The sequence below is a fragment of the Pelophylax lessonae genome, assembly GCF_965119305.1.
Source record: "Pelophylax lessonae genome assembly, chromosome: 3".
Lineage (NCBI taxonomy): Eukaryota > Metazoa > Chordata > Amphibia > Anura > Ranidae > Pelophylax > Pelophylax lessonae.
The window spans coordinates 221022043-221035258 of NC_138770.1; the positions used below are offsets into that span (position 1 = coordinate 221022043).

Below are 13216 nucleotides of genomic sequence, written 5' to 3' on the forward strand. Positions count from 1 at the left end.
ATCCACCCCAGCGAAAGAACTAATGTGGATATGATGAAATATGAAAGGAAATCCTTAATTTAAACCGAACCAACCCCAATACCGAGATTTAGCACAGCTATTAAAGCCGCTAATGATAAGCAACTTGTCAATGATCCAGCCATACCAGTCTATGTGTGGATATCAAAATGCCGCAAGACATCAAAAAACGATTTAACTCTATAAATACCCGCTAGAAATGGGCAATATAACATATATAAGAACAATTTGAGTAAATTTTTACAAAAAATGATCTTTAAACAAAATTTAAAAGCATAAACAAATAGACACAAGAACCATGACATAATGCTATGGTGATTAATCTATAACACCACCAAAAAATTCCATATTTTTAAATAATTATGAATTTATAAATATTCATTAAAATTTAAAATGAAAACTAAAAAGTATAAAATTAAATTAAAATTACATTAAAATTACAGACAAGGACCTTATATGCAAGAATAGCGGAATGATGCTCCCGCATATCCTGCATCATCAATCTACAATAAGGTTATCTCAAAAGTACAAAGGATCTATGAACCAAAAAAGCAAAAAAGCTGAAAAATGCCTTCTACAGCTACAGCTTTCTACTGACGTTTTGATAATGTCCAGTTTGCATGAGGCCTTAAGAGGGGTTATCTGTAAAAAGGTTTTAACTCTGATAAATGCTTAAGAACACTAAAAAACACTAAAAAACGATACTGCAAAAAAGCTAAAAAAAAAACTCCTTCTACAGCTACAGTTTTCTACTGGCGTTTTAATAACATCCAGTGTGCATGAGGCCTTATTGTCATTCTTGAGTTATGTAGAAGTTTTAGTGGTGTGTATCCATTTAAAGGGACAGCACACTTTTTTCTTTCTTTTGTATCTTTTCAACCCAGTATTCAAGGATTTTAAAGTGCAGCAGCCTGTTTGTAATCTGATCCTAGCATAAGGTTGTTCTTTTTATTATATACACAGACAGTTACAGCAACAGTTTTGTTCCTTTTGTGTTTTGTGATAAAGGTTTTACATGAATAATAAGAGCTGATTATTTTAAGCACCCCTGTCAGTGGTTTGGTTTGTTTCAACGCCTTAACTGCTAGATTTGCAGGATAATTTGTTCTGTTGAAAAACAACAGATACATTGGCTGAATCACTAGATGAAAAAAAGGAAAGAAAGCCTAAAAAAAGAAAACAAATGCAGCCGTCACATCTAAAGACTGGTAAACTAAAATATAATATATTTGCTATTGGGTTTAATACCATTATAAATATTTTGTTTAGGCTAAAAATGCCCAAAAGAAATATTTCCTTTAGGCTCCTTTCACACGGCCGCTCCGTGTGAAAGGTCCGCTGCGGGACTTTTTTTTTTTTTCTTCCACGGAGCGGATGACATTTCTGTCATCCGCTCCGTGTGCCCGCATATCATCCCATCCGTTTGCGGATGATATGCGGACATAATGTATGTCTATGGCACTGCGGATGTCAGCGGATAACACCGCTGACATCCGATTTTCCTTCCTTTCCGTGTTTTACACGGAAGAAAAAATGGGTTCTGTTCCATTTGTAAAAACGGAACAGAACTGAATGGAGGAAAATCGGGTGTCAGCGGGTGGTATTCCGCTGACACCCGCAGTGCCATTCACTTACATTATGTCCGCAAATCATCCGCAAACGGATTGGATGATTTGCGGACACACGGAGCGGCCGTGTGAAAGGACCCATAAAGTGTGTGGACCCTGTGTGTGCTGTAATATACATTTGCTACATTCAGTAAGTGGTTCTGTGTTCCGGCCAAACAAAACTAAAATTGACTGAAACTTGGAATTCTACTTTAGCCCAGTGATTGCTTCACAATAACCCAAAATGCACCAAAAAAGGTGCAAGCTGTATTAGCAATGCAACTCGCAGGAATGCATTACCATGCACTGTTGTGCAGTACATCACAATTGTATTGGGATAGGTGTGTTGAGGTGCCATTCAGAATGAATGACATTGCAGCACACAATACTCATTATGTTATGTAACAGCAATGCAACTTTGTGAATCTGGCCTAAAGCTAGAAAAAAACAACTTTCAAATGTTTTTTTTGGTAGGATAATTTTACTTGCAAAATGTTAATAGTTTTTTAAAGTGATTTTAAATGCTTTTTTTTTATTTTTTTATTTATTATTTATTTGATTTGTGCAATGGATCTGCATAGAGCAGCCCCAATCCCCCTCCTCTCAGGTCCCCCGCTGCTACTCCTGCACCACCCCTCCACCCCCCCCAGCCGGCTGAGTTCCCCCATAGCAAGTTGCTTGTTACAGGGCAACTTGTGCCAGATATGTGTGTCCACAGAGCGTGGCTCAGCCCCAGCACCAGCCCCTCACTCTCTCCTTACTGGCTGTGATTGACAGCAGATGGGCCAATGGCTTCCACTGTTATCTCTGAACTAATGAGGAGGGAGAGACCCAGGAAAGCCGTTGTACTCATACACATTGTGGATCAAGATCAGGTTCAGGTAAGTAAAAATGGGGGGGGGGGGGGCTGCATGCATAAGGTTTTTTACCCCAATGCAGAGAATGCATTAGGATAAAAAAAAACCTTAAGTCTTTACAACCACTTTAAGACTGCTTAACACTTTACAGCATTTTATGAAGCCCCCCTACTTCGAACTGGAAAGTATTTAACCACATCCCACCCGGCCTATAGCAGAATGATGGCCGGGCAGGGGATCAATTATCCCAACTAGGCATCATATGATGTTCAGCAGGATAAGCTACTTGCGCACACCCCCGAGGGCATGCAGCGTGGCGATCAGTGGTGCTGTGTGTCACTCTGACACACCACATTTCCGTTCTTGGTAAAGAGCCTATGACGTAGCCTTTTTTACCATGTGATCAGCTAGTCACATCGTAACCAGGAAGTGCCATTTATTGGCTTTTCCCCTATTTGCACTGACAAGGAGCAGGTAGAGGAGAGCCAATCAGTGGCTCTCCTGACAGGGGGGTGTGCCCTGATAATCAGCACATTGATTATCAGTGCAGACCCATCAAGGATGCCCACCAGGGATGCCATACTGTGCCCACCAGAGAGGCCAATCAGTGCCCATCAGTAATGCCCGTCAGTACCTCCTCATCAGTGCTGCCTATCAGTGCCATCTATCAGTGCTGCTCATGAGTGCCCATCATTCTTATTAGTGCCACCCATCAGTGCCATCTACCAGTGCCCATCATTGCCCATCAGAGCCACCTACCAGTACCCATTAGGGATACCCATTAGTGCCATCAGTGCCGTCTATCAGTGCTGCCTATTAGTGCCCATCAGTGCTGCGTATTAGTGCCGCCTATCAGTATCCATCAGTGCTACACAGTGCAGTTTATCGGTGCTGCATATTCGTGCCTCATCATTAGTGCCCATTAGTGCCACCCCATCAATCCCCATCAGTGCAGGCTCATCAGTGCCCATCAGCGAAGGAGAAAACGTACTTAGAAACTTTTATAACAGAAACAAAGAAAAACTTTATTTTTCCTCTAAATGTTCGGTCTTTTTTTAAGTGTTTAGCGAAAAATAAAAAACCCAGTGGTGATCTAATACCAACAAAAGAAAGCTCTGTTTGTGGAAAAAAATGCTAAAAGTTTAAAATAATACAGTGTTGAATGACTGCCCAATTGTCATTCAAAATGCGGCAGCGCTGAAAGCTGAAAATTGGCCTGGGTAGAAAGAGGGTGAAAGTGCCCAGTATTGAAGTGGTTAAATATGCTCCGCCTTAAAAAATGTTTTATTGTACCTCCATTAATATGTATGATGTGACACTGCTGTGGTAACACAACATTTTTGTTTTTTGTTTATTTAGTATTCCTTGGCACTGAAAAGAGCAACAAGTATGAAATAAAGGACATCTTTGGACAAAGAATTTACTTTGCAAGAGAAGAAAACATCTACCTTAACAAAAACTTGTGTGGCCCAGTGCGGCCTTTCAAAATGCACATTTCTAATAATGCTGGCCGGGAAGTAATCACAGTTATTAGACCCCTGAGATGCATTACTTGCTGCTTTCCCTGCTATTTGCAAGAGGTCAGTGAAGTTGTGGTGATCGCACTTATTATTATAGCGGTTTTTTGATGAGCAGCGCATGTTCTTTGCTAAAACGTTTTCCTTTTCCCAATGGGGATAAAAATGGCATTGACATAAGTTTTAGAGGAGAAGGGTGAAAATACATAATGGTTATAAAAATGTCATATTGACTTTTAGAATGCAAAAAAAAAAATGACAGTAATGGGCAGAGTATGCTTTTCTATTGAAGATATTTGAAGATATTTACAAAATGTGCAGCATAGCTCATTTTATAAAATTCACTACAGGAAAGCTAGTATCAAATAATTAAGAGCACCTGTTCTGAACTTAACTGTTTATATCATAGCCCTTAATTGTAAAAGTGGTATTACTAGGCAATTAGCATGTTAACATGTAGATACAGTATGAGCACTCATTAATGCGATTGTCATTTTTAATAAATGAAATGATCAATTCCCCGCAAAGTAAACAGTAGGGATGAGTCGAATACCCCCCTGTTCGGTTTGCACCAGAACATTTCAAACAGTCAAAAAGTTCTAGCGAACATGCGAACAGTATTAAAGTCTACGGGACACGAACGTGAAAAAGTCCTCATTTTAAAGGCTTATATGCAAGTTATTGCCATAAAAAGTTTATGGGGACCCGGGTATTGCCCTGGGGGACAGTAAAACATTTTTCTTTTAAAATTATCCTTTTTAAAGTAGTAGTGATTTTAATGATGCCTAAAGTGAAACAATAAAAATTAAAAAAATACTTTTAATAACATACCTGGGAGGTCCCCTTGGTCTGCCTTTAAAGTGGCGCATCTGTACGATATATAGAGCCTGCTGCAACAACACTGACATTTCTAAAGGAAAAAATGTAATTTAACTCCTTTACAACCGACGGCTGCAGATGTACTGCGGCAGGCAGACGCTCCTGGCCGAATCGCCGTACATGTACGGCGCTCACTCTCGGGAGTCTTGGGGGAAATGCGTGCCGCCGACGGCACGCTCCCACCCCCGCTTGTCAGCGGGGAAGCTATTGCATGTGTCAGACGGCTCCGATTGTCGCTCGACACTCTCGATCGTTCCCCGCTGAGAGAGAAGGACGGCCGGCTGTTGTAAACAAAGCCGACCGTCCTTCTCCCTGGGATGATTACAGAGCCCCTGTGATCCTGCTATAAAGGATCTCATGTCTCTATGGTAATCTCAGAAGGCACACCCTCACACAGTTAGAATCACTCCCCTAAGCTCACATTTAATCCCTTGATCACCCACAGGGCTAACCCATTCCCTGCCAATGGCATTATTACAGTATCAGTGCATATTTTTAGCACTGATTACTGTAGTAATGTCACTGGTACCCCCAAAAGTGTAAAAAATGTCAGTTAGGGGTTTCCGATCTGTCCGCCGCAATGTCACAGTCCCGCAAAAAATTGCAGATTGCCGCCATTACTAGTAAAAAAAAAAACAATAAAAATGACATAAATCTTTCTCGCAGTTAGTAGACGCGATAACTTTTGCGCAAACCAATCAAAATACGCTTACTGTGATTTTTTTTAACCAAAAATATGTAGCAGAAAACAAATTGGCCTAAAATGTTACATTTTGATTTTTTTTTTTTTTTGGGAAATGTCATATAGCAGAATGTGAAAAATATTGTTTTGAAAAAATTGTCGCTCTTTTTTTGTTTATAACGCAAAAAATAAAAATTACACAGGTGATCAAATACCATCAAAAATAGCTCTATTTGTGGGGAAAAAAAGGACATAAAATTTGTTTGGGTACAGCGTTGCACGACCGTGCAATTGTCCGTTAAAGCAATGCAGTGCTGAATCGCAACATAGGGCCTGGTCAGGAAGGGGGTAAAATCTTCTAGGGCTGAAGTGGTTAAACTTGCTCACGGCTATAATGTATTGCTGGCTCCCGTTAATACAGATAAAAAAATGAAAAAAAAAAAAAAAAAAACGGCATAGGGTCCCCATCCAAAATCCTTATCAGACCCTTATCCGAGCAGGTGAGGAAAGGGGGGGGGGGGGGTGACAAGTGCGCGCCCTCCCCCCTCCTGAACCATACTAGGCCACATGCCCTTAACATGGGGGGTGGGTGTTTTGGGGCAGGGGGAGCACTCAACAGGAGGGAGGGGCCAGGAGCGCCAAAGAGGGACCTGAGAAGAGGAGGATCTGGGCTGCTTTGTGCAAAAACACTGCACAGAGGAGGTAAATATAACATGTTTGTTATTTTTATAGGAAAAAAACAAGACTTTACAATCACTTTGAGTAAATAGTATGCCTTTCATTCATTTATAATAAAAACACGTACTTACCTCATACATCATGCAGTCCCAAACTATACATTTACAGCAACTGTCAAACATTTCATTTAAAAAAGAATTATCCATATAGAAATTGTTTGTAGAACCGCCAATGCAGGATCTTTAAACACTGGCACTTTTATTTTATAACATTGATATTATAATAGCACTTTAAGCCATACAGTATATGACAATCCAATATAGGCCTACTTGAATATCCCCCTTTCATGTTGTGAGTGCTGCTTATCTGATGGCCATCTCTTTCCACAACTTCCTGGATTCTCAGCATGCTTTAGGCTCCGTTCACGCTATGGAGTTCTGGATTGCGGGTGGAATCTCTTTGATTCTGCCCCTCGATCCCGAATCACTGCAAATCCTGGGACGCCCTTGCGATTCCCTTTATTTTCAATGGCACTCAAATCGCGGCACGATTCTGCCTTGATTGAGTCCCGGTAAAATCACGCAAACAGAATCGCGGGACGACTGTCACCCAAAAGAAGTTCTGGAATTCTGAGCAATTTTACCGCGATTCATCAGGTGACAATCGTGGCAAAATCATGCCACTATTGAAGTGCCATTAAATCTCAAGGGCGTCCTGCAATTTGCGATGATTCGAAATCGTGGGGAGAATCACGGCAATTCCGCCCACAATCTGGAACGCCATAGTGTGAAAGAGCCTGTGAACGGAGCCTTACAGCTTCTCTGCTTTTACTTTCAATGTCTAAGGATTACATATCGCACTGAACCTTCCTGCCTGCAACTGTGATTCCTTTACTGACTCCGCCCCCTGAAGCTCCTCCTCTCAGCACCTCTGGTTAAAAATGCAGGCTCTGTGAAATGTATGACTCAAAGTAACTTTAAAAACTTCAAGATCATTCAGAATAATAGGAACAGGCTAGAAATAATTGAAACACAATATGGAAAAGAATATAATGATTTTACATTTTGACTATACACTTTAACCACTTGACCTCTGGAAATCCCCTTTCACGACCAGGCTATTTTTTGCGATATGGCACTGTGTTACTATAACCAACAATTGCACCCTCGTGGAACGCTGTACCCAAATAAAATTGATGTCCTTTTTTTATACAAATAGAGCATTCTTTTGGTAGTATTTGATCACCTCTGCGTTTTTTATTTTTTGCGCTATAAACAAAAAACGCCCGACAATTTTGAAAAAAAATATATATTTTTTTTACTTTCTGCTATAAAACACATCCAAAAAAAAAAAAAGTAAAAAAAATAGAATTTCTTCATCAATTTAGGCCAATATATATTCTGCTACATATTTTGGTAAAATAAAAAAATCCCAATAAGAGTGTATTGATTGGTTTGAGCAAAAGTTAAAGCGCCTACAAACTATGGGAGTTATTTGGAATTTTTATGTATTTATTTATTTATTTTTACTGGTAAGGGCGTCGATCAGCAACTTATAGCAGGACTGCAATATTGCAGCAGATAAATCGGACACTAACTGCCACTTTTAACACTTTTTGGGGACCAATGACACGGGTACAGTGATCAGTGATAAAAAATATGCACTGTCACTGTACTGGCTGGGAAGGGGTTAACATCAGGGGCGATCAAAGGGTTAACCATGTGCCTAGCCAGTTTTTGTGTACTGTGTGGGAAGTGCTTTTACTAGGGGAAGGCATTGATCCATTTTCTTGCTTTGCAGGAACACAGGATCCATGCCTTCCCTATTAACAGAACATCAATCTGCCTTGCTTACATAGGTAGATCGTCATTCTGGCTCTCTGCCTATTGATCAGCGGGTGCCGGCAGACATTGAGTCCATGGTACCCACAGATCAGCTCTCGCTGTGTATAATCACAGTGGCAGCGGGTCGTTGGCAGCGCGCAAGTGCGCCCTGGATCCAGAAGTGTTGGATTACATACTAGGCACCTATCCTGTGCAGCAGAGCCGCCTTACCGTGGTTTCTATAAGTTATACAGTCTGCAAGCGGTTAAAGCAGTTCTTCACTTCATCTTAGCACCACAAACCAAAAACACGAATTCATTTTTAGTAATCAAAGCAAACTCCCCCATTCATCCATGTCTCCGTGCTTTATTTTGTTTGAGAAATCATTTCGACCCATACCCCCCCCCCAGCATTTCTAGCTACAGCCATCTTGACCAAGTTTGGTCAAAATAATCCAGGACTCCTGCATTGTAAATCCCTGACCACTGAGCTGCTCCACTATCTTCTATGTGGCATAAACGAATAAATAAGCACATGCCAATTATAACAGACTTCATTGATTTTCCAGCCAGCCTCTTTACTAATGATAAAATATATCTTTGCATGGTCTCCCCAGGTGTCCATATATATCTGCGAATATATAGAGCGTAGAATCACCCCTAATCCCTTTCCCACTCCATTTTAGCCGCTGCCTCTATATATTTTCTGGAACATCTAACCATCTATGACCTCTCTAATATTCTCTCCAGGTACATAAGCAGTGAGGTACCTTTATGGACTGTACATTCATAGGTTTGATGAAGTCATTGGTTTATTCTTTATCATTGCTCACACGTTTATTCAGGGAGCTTTGCAGCTTGACAATGTAATTTATGCCTGCAGTCTAATTTAGGAGCTATATAATAAGGCACGTATTTTCTTTGTTGTTCTTTTAATGCCTTTGCTGTGTTGGACCCTGTAGTGCAGTACTGAATGTATCGGAGATAAATTCAAATGTCATATCCCCATTATAATAGTTAGCTTTGCAAAATATTTTAGACCACAGAAGCCGAATTCTGCCCTTTTGTAAAGGCCAAGTCAATGCAATGACTGTACTTTGTGTCAGAAATAATTTGAACAATAGTTTTTTCTTCACTGTCTCCAGAAATATAGCTAGAGACATTGGTAGGAAAAATTGACTTTATAATGCAGAGTTTGATCTTGGTTTCTGCTTAAAGGATACATAAGCAGTTTGAGCTCCATGTGGCATTTTCTATTATTTAAAGTATAACTCCGGTGGGCAAAGCTGGCTATAGATGGGCAGCATCAAATGAGGTGAATAGAGGGTTCCTACCCCCCCCCCTTCTACCACGTTAAACTGTACTTTGACAGTAGGACCTGTCACTGTCAGAATATACTGATCAGCGGCTGCAGACAACTGGCTGCAGTTGTTGATCAACAAATTGTTTCTAGCATGTTCCTTCTTCAGAAGAAAGTCAAATTGTCATTTTTTTCCAGTAAGGAATGCTAAACACTGATCCGGATTGAACCTGGTAAATGTTTAGTCTATTGCCAGCTCAAGAGTTAGAACAAGGTTTGATTGTGCCCCATTGTGGAGGATTTTCCACCTAAGTAAGACATGCTGTCCCATCTGGGTGTACTAAAAAACAGAAAGGTTCCTGCAGTATTGCAGGAAAATAAACCAAAAATGATGCTGAGCAACACATCATATACACTATATTGTCAAAAAGTATTGGGACGCCTGACTTTACACGCACGTGAATTTTAATGGTATCCAGGTCTTAGTCCGTAGGGTTCAATATTGAGTTGGCCCATCCTTTGCAGCTATAACAGCTTCAACTCTTCTGGGAAGGCTGTCCACAAGGTTTAGGAGTGTGTCTATGGGAATGTTTGACAATATAGTGTAGCAATTTTTTAGAGCCTGCATTAACAGTGTTTCATTTCTGTGTGCATTTATACTTTAAATTTGGAAAGATCAATCAGTTTATATTTAATATCAATTGTAAAATATGCATTTCAGTTACTTTCATCAAGATTTTCACTGTGCTTCAGGACAGGACAAAAATCAAGAAATACAGGATTTTTGTAGGCTTACATTCTCAGCCATTTAGTAAAAAGGAAACCTGCGACCATATGTGTTAAACATGCAGTTTATCATGATTATCATTTTGATGGAATGTACCTGCTTTGGAGCCCTCAAGACATTCTCTATTAACAGATGTAGTGCTACCCCCATAGGAGCCACTGGATAGGGTGGGTCCTCTAAGAGTGTCAGTGCGTTTAACCTGCATGCAGTAAAGGGAAAAGTATAGGTACAGTATAGTCTCAGCACAGGTGCAAAGGTAGATGTGGCAGATGCAGTAAAGGTTTAGGTATAATGCGGATTAGTGTTGGTATAAGTGCAGTCTAGGTTTGGAATAAGTGCAGTACAGAGTGCAGTATGGGTGCGGAATGGGTTGGGAACTCCTGGTATCCTGCTCTCAGTTCCTGCTGGCAATATCAGCAATAGGGAATAGCCCTCTGACCAGTGCTTCAGGATGCTGCGGTGATCTCACGCTGAAGAAGTGGGGGCCCCTCCATCGCTCCCCAAAAGCCTCCAGTGGATGCTTCAGTCTTTATACAGCAATGTTGCTGGTGCTGCGATGTGGGCGATGCTGAGCTGCCCCTGGGTGTCCTCACTCCCAGTCTAAGGCACATATCTCCCGTGGTATGGTCTCCCACTAGTAGGCTAATATCCAGACTGAGGTGCTCTCTCTCTAACTCCCTCTGTGCCAAGAGGAAGAACTTTCCCTGTCAGTTTAATAAAAAATCATCTATCCACACCTCCAACTGCACAGTGCCTACTGGGATCGGTAGTGTAAGGAGTCTATTCATCCCTTTATATGGCTTCTGTCTCAAACTACAACTCCCTAGATTGTCAGTGCTCTTCATATAGTCTATAGTCTTGCTTGACTTTAGCTCTTCCCCTGCTGGCCTGGAGGGAAATAGTGAAGCACAGCATCAGTATCTCAGTGGAGGGAGAGAAGAATGACAGAATGACAATGTCACCTTCTCCATATGGCTGTATACCAGGATCTGGCTACACAGACATAAGACTAATACATTTTTTAACGGTCAAATTCACCTAAAAGTAAGAAATTCACTTTGGAGTTAATGGCCCTGCAACCTACAGTTGTCAGGAAACCAAATAAAGATGTTGATGTAGCCTTGCTTTATTGTCTGCAGGTTACTATGAAGAAGACAAATGAGTGAGATAACCAAGCAAGTGGGTGGAGTTTGGATGTAAAGCTGAACGTTAGGGATATATCAATTATACAAATGAATGCAGCACTGTAATCATTCATACATCTTTAAATGTGTTTTTTTTTAATTGCAAGTAGTGTCCCCGAATCTGACCAGGTATCAGCCTTTTGCAGTCCCTGTGCAGCAGGGATGTAGTGTGTGGGGAAGAAGCAGCACTAGATGCCAATCAGTTCAGGTGTTGACAAAAAGCATGCTGATAAGAAGATAAACTAGAGGGACAGAGAGAGAGATGATCTCAATACTGTGCTGCTTCTCCTTTTACCTTAACAGGCTGAGGTGGCCAGAATGACCTGGGTGTAGAGGAAGTGGGTTGAATCATGCTGGCCATAGGGCTGAGAATTGCTAGTGTCCAAAAAAAGTACTGCAGAGGAAATCTCTGTTATTTATCTCTAGAGCTCTGCTTTGAGTGTAAAACCCTTGTTTTCCTACTCTAAGAGATTAAAAGTTCATGGTGGAGATCAATCCACTGGCCTTCATCCAAAAGTCAAATATAATTTTAGGTGGCCTATTCTTCAAGTGAGTAAATTAAACTCTGCAAATCCAAATGCTGCATAACTGTTCAATTTAATTTTAAATAATAGAGCCAATATGCATAAATCTGTAGTATAGCAAATGAGCGCTTTAAACAGAAATTTGTATGTGCGACTTATGTGCCTGCCACTTCCCTTCAAATGTTCTGAGCTTTCTGTGATGACATTTTCCTGCACAATTAAACACTTTTCTACATTTGTGATGATTTTTGACACATCCAGAATAAATTATAGCTTTCTTTGTTTTCTAATGGACATATCGCACGGGATGGCTATTGTGGAATGATTTGTTTTGACAGCCAAATCAACATGACGATATTTCTTGGTGCAATGCTAATTTGAAGGGTATTGAAAGTTGCTGTTTTAGATGCACTTTTCATTTAGGCCTCCTTGATTTAATATTCGTTGAAAATACAAGGTATTTTTATTTTAATTTCAGCTGGAAGTACAAGCTCCCCCAGGTACAACTGTTGGCTTCATTGTCCAAAAATGGGATCCGCTCCTGCCAAAGTTCACAATTCAGAATGAGAGCAAAGAAGATGTGCTGATGATTATTGGTCCATATTTAACATTCAGCTGCTTAGGTGATGTGGATTTTGAGGTATGACTCATTATACTTTAATTCTTGTTTGTGCATAAAGAGAAAAGGAAAGATGAAAAGGGAACACCTAGGGACTGCTTTTTGTTCAAACTGAAAGCCTGCACATATTGTTGGCATCCTGTGGCTCTCCATCTGTTATGGAACTACAAACTCTTCCAGCTGGTAAGACATGCTGGGACTTAGAGTTCCAAAATGCTTGAAAAGGCAGAGGTAGTGTAAAACCTAGAAATTGATTGGACCTCATGCAACATGAAAGATGAAAGGAAATTGTCAATTTTACCCAAAGATATACTGTATATACAGTATATATATTTTGTATATACACACAAACTTCCATGTTTTACTTTATATTACTACAGAGAACAAATATGATTGAGCTAATTGACATAAATTGACAGTCTACCTATCTACAGTCTACCTATCCAGTCAGCCAGGGTAGCTGTTAGGGCCCTGTACAGTCTACGTGACAGGGTCCCCACTTTTCCCATACAGGTACCAACCCCCCCCCCCCCCCAAAAAAAAAAATCAATACAATATTTTAATATTCTAACTAAAAATACACTAAAATCATTATTAGCAGACACAAACATAACCCCTCTGCACCTAGAATACCGCCCATCCACAGCTCTTACTTCTCTGCAAGAATACCCCCCCATCCACAGCTCTCACCTCCCTGCTAGAATCCCTTTTCATCCACAGCTCACCCCTCTGCACCTAGAAT

At 40.6% G+C, this 13216-nt stretch overlaps 1 protein-coding gene across 1 annotated transcript in view; it reads left to right on the top strand.

Moving 5' to 3' along the window:
• The window catches only part of LOC309549625 (phospholipid scramblase family member 5-like), a 105519-nt gene that overhangs the window by 46796 nt on the left and 45507 nt on the right, over positions 1–13216 (top strand). The window contains exons 4-5 of the mRNA XM_082250005.1: positions 3842–4062; positions 12334–12495. Coding sequence (XP_082106131.1) covers positions 3842–4062; positions 12334–12495 — 383 coding nt within the window. The remainder of the gene's footprint in view (positions 1–3841; positions 4063–12333; positions 12496–13216) is intronic.